The sequence below is a fragment of the Dendrobium catenatum genome, unplaced genomic scaffold, assembly GCF_001605985.2.
Source record: "Dendrobium catenatum unplaced genomic scaffold, ASM160598v2 fragScaff_scaffold_1278, whole genome shotgun sequence".
NCBI lineage: Eukaryota > Viridiplantae > Streptophyta > Magnoliopsida > Asparagales > Orchidaceae > Dendrobium > Dendrobium catenatum.
In genome coordinates, this window is record NW_021319740.1 from 189,660 (window position 1) to 196,263 (window position 6,604).

Consider the following 6,604-nt stretch of genomic DNA (forward strand, 5'->3'; position numbering starts at 1 on the left):
TGATGTTTTTGGCTATAAAGTCGATGGGAGATTGTAGCTAATAGACTATATCAGGAGATCATTGACAATGAAGATTTTATACAACGATCATCATCATCAATTGATGAGCAAAGCTCTGCAACTCCAAGTTTAGTTCTACGCTCACAAGCCTCCATCCCCTGCATGCAAAGGAGGGTTTAATAACTTATCAAGGTTCATTTTAATAGCGTTAATAAAAAAATCAAAATATTTCGTTAAACAATGTATTATTTTTTTTCATAAACCATTTCATGAACATATAATTATCTTAATGACCTCAAAATTAAATAATCTTAAACTCATTGCATTCTTCATTTTGAATGTAAGCACATTCAGATATGATTTTGGTCATTTAATTAATGCCATAAAAATTTCAACCATAGTTCAAATACTTAATTCGGCTTCATTTGTAGTATAATCAAATCAGTTTTAGACCCATTGAATTCATCATTGAACCTTTTAATTCAAATATAATTTTGCTAACATTAAAGTTCTATTGATCCTGATTTTAATTTCAAATATTTTCAATCCAAAAAAATTGCATCAAGATTTATATTTGATGAGATGAATTTTTCGAGTGATATATCAATACCGCAGGAATTAATTTGCCAATGAAACATAGAAACAAGGCCATTCATCATGATTCTGCACCAGCGAAGGCAAAAGTCTTGATCAATTTGCAATAACAAGGAGATTGCCTATAAAAATAAAAGAATAAGGTTTCATTTGGGATGACTTGCTTACTGCTTCTTAAAGTAATTTTTTAATATCAAAATTATATTTTGTACTAAAAAATTGCTTTTAAAACAGTACGAAAGCCATCCCAAATAAAGCCTAAAACTTCATTTGAGACAATTTTGTTACTGCTTTCTAAAATAATTTTCTGATATAAAAATTTTTAGCTTAAAAAATTGTGCACCAGAATGCTTAATTCCCCAACATATGGTACATCATATCATTCTGGCATTTGCAGCAAACTCGGTACTCGTAAAATAAATGAAAAAGATGGGTAAAACATGCAAAAGCTGGTGCTAAAATGGACTAGATTGATTCTCAATGAATAACACAGTACAGAATAACTGCTCACCATCAAATATCATGTTCAAGAAATGAAACATAATCAATAAACTTTTCGAAATGAGAAATAGAAAATGCATATATGGATCTGAAATACATTGAATAATTGTAAAAAATTATAGCGAAAAACAAGTAATTAAGATGGGCTCAAAGCTAATAATGCCGACCGAAACAAAGTTGAAAATGGTTCAGAAAGGGTAGGATCCTCGGCCTTAATATTTATCTGTGCTTTTGCTGATGATGTATTAATGAGACACTCAACCAGGAAAAATGGAGAAGTTTCGCCTTCCTTTTGGGCGAAGAAAAAGAACTTGAGACTTGGCGGCTGGCCGCCGGAGGCGATGCATTGAATGGAGTGGCCCTGCATGTGCCTATGAAGCGCCTGAGGTACTTTCAAGGCGACCGCTCCTTGTGGGTTTATTGAGAATTCCTGGAAGAAAATGAGACTACTAATAAAAATCTTGGCGACATTGAATGGAGAATAGAGTAAAAAATGCAGTTTCCAGTCCTGAAGGAATATACGCAGCAGCAACAACAACAACATCAAGCCTTTGTCCCACTACGTGGGGTCGGCTACATAAATCCTTTTTCTCCATTATGTCATGTTAAAAGTATAATAAAAAAAGATTATTTCTAATATTTTCTAACCAAGTCTTTTTAGGTTTACCTCTACCTTTTTTAACATAAGTCAAATCCAATAAATCTGCTTTCCTAACCGGGCCATCAAAAGGCCGTTAAACGAGAACAACAACAACAACATCAAAAGGTCTATTTTGCATATTTTCTACAACAACAACAACAAAATCAAGCCTTTGTCCCACCACGCGGGGTCGGCTACATGAATCCTTTTTCGTCAATGTATCCTGTTAAAAGTCAAATTCTCGTAATCTATAAAGAAAGATTATTTATAATATTTTCTAATCAAGTCTTTTTAGGTCTATCTCTACCTTTCTTAACATAAGTCAAATTTAATCTCTCTAACTTACAAAGCGGGTCATCTGAAGGAATATACGCTTGAAGAAAAAATAATAATGTTTATTCAAATGAGAGGAAATGAGAAAACAGAAATGCAAGATATGAAGTACTAAATTGTGAGGACCTGATCTCTTAAACATATGCAAAATAGAGAAAGCAACAGGCATGAGAGAGAGAGAGAGAGAGGTAAGCAAGGGGATGAGGGGAAGAGAAAAGAGGGAAGGAACATGCACACAAGGCCAAGAGAAATGAAGCATGTTAAAAATCCTCAACGCAAATGTCGGCTGCACAATATTTTAAAAGAAAATATTAAGGATGGCTAACCTCTAAATTTATTTCATTTTGATGTCTCATTTTCTTTGATTTTATATGATTGTGTCGATTATATTTTAGTGTTTGAATATGAATCAAATGATTACAGCATTTGGATTAGTGATGTGCAAAAATATCAAAGGAGCAAAACAAATTGAACCGATCTGATCAATTTGGTTCAGCTATAGTCCGGGTCAGTTCAATTCTTAAAATGCTCACAATTGGTATAAAGGTCAATTTTTAATTCTAATAAAAATGTAATCTAAAATTAAATTGAACACAATTTAAAATTTTAAAATTTAAAAAGGTGAAATGGTTGTAGATTACGTTTTTTTTTTCCTTTTTTTGGGGAAATGTAGATGGCCTAACTAATTTTTAATAAATTTCAGATGTTATATATATATATATATGTGTGTGTGTGTGTGACTCTAATGAACCTCAGTTTTAAAATGAATGATTGGACGTCTTGCATGATCATATCTACTCAATTATTGAATGCATATTTTATGTAATAATGTCTAGATGTTGGTAGTTAATAACCAGGTGTCCTAGTCCATAATTCCATATCACTTTTAATTATATATTTTATCTAAGCAATTAATCATCTAATCCTTTAAAAAAAAAAAATAAGCATCTAATCTAAATTTGGACCCAAAAATCTAATCAAATTAAATCTGACTCAGTTTTGAACAAAGTCAAGTTAGATAAGATTCCAATAATGATGGAACAAGATTATTTAGTCGAGCATTAATTCGGAATTGTACAAAAACTATTCAATAGACCTTTACACCCCTACTTTGAATTTTGGAATTTATTTAAGTTATATTTCTTCTATTTGATTTTTAATCATATTTTTTTATTAATGAAATTGTTTGCTTAGAAAAGAATATTAGGCGCGAACCTCGCTCTCGCAAGCGTAAGGTTCCAATTTTCCCAGAGGTAGATTGGAAATTAAAATTAACCAGATTTCCCCAGAGTAGTGTCAGTTTATTTAAATCTGAGTTATACTACCTATTACCACTCCTAAAGTATTAGAAGAGCACTCTCGATTAAGAATGAAATATATGTAGTTTGTGGAAGTAGTGTAGAAATGTGCAATTGTGTTTTAATCTTAGTTATGAGAATCAAGGTACACCAGATCAAGATCCCATGGTTCTGTCGTCTAGATATACTGTGGATTGCAATCTACCAACACTAACAATCATTTATTATAGTATCCAGAGAATCTGACTAACAATCATGGGTTGCCTCCTCTCCGAGATTTCGAGTAAACTGAAGTGGAGAAATGTAGATTTTTAACTTTGTTTGGTTTACGTTGAGGCTTATGGCTTTGATAACGAGTTGCCCATGTGATTGGATTAGTTAGGGACTTACAACTTTCATTTGAAAGTAATCCTAATAGTGAGTCTTGCGGCCTTTATTAGAGGTGGCCCAAATAACATGTCTTATAACATAGCCCTATAGACTAAGATGCCCGAGAGTTTTGGTTGGATAGATCTTAAGATTCCTTAGAAGTTGCCTGACGACGGGTCTTACGACCTAGCCCTGTAAGCGAAGTGGCCCGTATAGTGGGTATAACAACCTAGCCCTATAGACTATGATGCTCATGTGAGGGTCTAGGGTTATGTTATTACCTATACATTTTCCTCATAAGTTGGACTTACGGTTTCTGTTAGAAGTTGCCGGGGTGTTAATAGGAGATTAGTGGTTATATAATTTTTACCTAAAGATTTCCCCTAAAGTCGGACTTACGACTTTCATTGAAAGTTGTCGGGTTAACGGGGATTTGATTTTACACACTTCACGACTTTGACACTAGCGTCAACATCCTGTTTTGCCAACTTTGCCTTAGTATTAGCTTACAATAGTTGTTTTAACGTATGCAGTTAAGTTTATAAGCATGTAAGAAGTCCATTATGAATGTGATAAGTTTATAAGAAAAGAATGGAGAATATGCGATGAATGCAGCTCACATGGTAGTAAGCATTAGTGTGTACAAATGAATACACCAACTCATCTGTGGACAATGAAACTTCTTGCAAATGCATATAGTGCAGCATACAATCAAAGTGAGCATTCTCAAGCGAATATAGGAGACTCATCATGCATATAGTAGTCCACCTACGAGTGACGACGACTGCAACTCATATGGTATTCAACATCAATATGCAGGGGAATACACTAATCTCCTGCAAATGACAACAATCAACATGCAATGATTACAAAGACACCCTAATAGTTAACATCAATCAAGTATCTAGCAAATGCCTAATTTCATTGCAAATGAAGAAAAATCGATATGCAGTAAATGCAAGCGCTTACGAGCTACTATAAGAAACTCTCCATGCATAAATACAAAAGAGCTGTGATAAATGCTAGCACCTACAAAGCAGTGCTGGAGGATGCCACACTGAACGCAATTAACCAGCATACGACAATTAGAAATAATAAATGATTCAAAACTACGGCTTATCGTAAATTGAGGCAAAAAATTCCCAACCCCAATATTACACCAGATAAGAGCAACAAACATAAGGCTCTTAATGCGTCATATAGCATGTTTATAGGAAGAAATACACCCCTGCAGGATGAATACTGAAAAAATGACAATATACAGGATGAAATAAGCCAAACTGCATAGTCGATGCATGACAAATGAGGCCTAACATGCTGTTAAAACTACGCCACCGGATTCACAACACTCGTACGAGCAGACAGAAGACGTTTCTCAAGCTTCAAATTAAATTTTGCGCAAACTTTAACGACAATCACTTAGCGCAAATAATTATATTTAAATATTTAAATGGTCCCCCCTAATGCATTAAATATGATTATCCGCATGGGCCCCAACGTGCATGTTGTATGACCACATGTAACATCTGAGAATGTTGCATGAGTTAGGAAAAAAATTTCAGTTCAAGCCCGATCTTTCCATGTGAATAGATATGAGTCAACACGGCTCAAACCATCAAATTGATATACGATTGCGGTCTCGACCGAGATATTTTTTTTATACATTCATATTAGGCCTTCAATGTCTATAATAAAGAAAATTTACAAATGAAGGCATAAAGCCGATGACGAACCCTATTCTCTGTTGGCAAATAGACAGAGTCGAGAAGTTTCAACCGATAAAATTAAACTTTCCTTAAAAATCCCGATGATGACCGTGTTGACAGAAAATCTCAAACGGAGGGGAGCTCAAATATTTAAAAAATGCCTTTCAAATTAAAAAAAAAAATCACCCCAAAATCAAGATATTTAAAATGAAATAAATCATCAAATACTTAAAGCAAAACCCATCCACCCTCCGCAATAGTTTGCCGAGATGGACAAATTTGAAAATCACTTCAGCTTATGGAAAGGAGCTCGAGTTCTTGGCTCGATAAGCTCGGTTCCGAGCTCGTTAACGAGTCAAGCTTGAGCTGACTTGCGAGTTGACTCGGCTAATTATTAATATTAAAAAAAATTATAATTAAACAAAATAATATTTATTAAATTTGAATATTCATTACTTCTATATTCCCAACAAACCAACAACTTCAATTGGAAAAGACAAAAGAAACCTGCTTTCTAATAAATGTTACAACTTTTTTTCAAATAAACCCTAAAAAAATAATAAAAAATAGGATTAGTGCAGTAGAAGACGGGATTTGGGAAGAAGAAGATCGGGATTCGAGCGAAATTCGGACTGGACTGTGAAAACCCGAAAATATCGTTTTAGATCTCGCACGCTTTTCAAAGCGCCGCGACGAGTTTTAAGTGAAAAATTCGAGGTTGTCGGATTTCGACGGGATTAATTTTATAAAATTCTACGCAAAATTCTAAGAAATTTGATGTATAAAACTTGTATTAAATTTTGCTTAATTTAGAAATTAAAATTAAGAGAAGTCTCATAATTCCAATAATACCCCCTAATGTTTATGCAAGCATGGGTTGTTTAAGTGAGGGCATAGAGGCCTTTTGGCATCCCATTTCTCCCTAATAGGCAAACCGAGACCCCCACTCCCCCCATTCGGTCTTTTCGCCCAAACCAAGCGGAGAAAGAGGGAGAGGGCGCGGGTAGAGCGACGACTGGAACTTCGGGCGGCGGTTTCCGGCGACAAATCTTGGGGAAAATTGTAGGGAAGATTAAGAGAAGGCTAAGGTAAGTGTTTTGCAAGTGTTTCCCTTCCATTTTCATGAGTTTTCTCTAAAGAATGAAATTAGGGTTTTAGGGAAA

At 34.4% G+C, this 6,604-nt stretch overlaps 1 protein-coding gene across 1 annotated transcript in view; it reads right to left on the reverse strand.

The window, feature by feature from the left end:
* Nucleotides 1-1,044: 1,044 nt before the first annotated feature.
* LOC110093586 (beta-adaptin-like protein A) overlaps nucleotides 1,045-6,604 on the reverse strand; it is an 87,395-nt gene continuing 81,835 nt past the window's right edge. Inside the window, exon 11 of the mRNA XM_020818517.2 lies at nucleotides 1,045-1,525. Within this exon, the coding sequence (XP_020674176.1) occupies nucleotides 1,232-1,525 (294 nt within the window). The 3' untranslated portion in view covers nucleotides 1,045-1,231. The remainder of the gene's footprint in view (nucleotides 1,526-6,604) is intronic.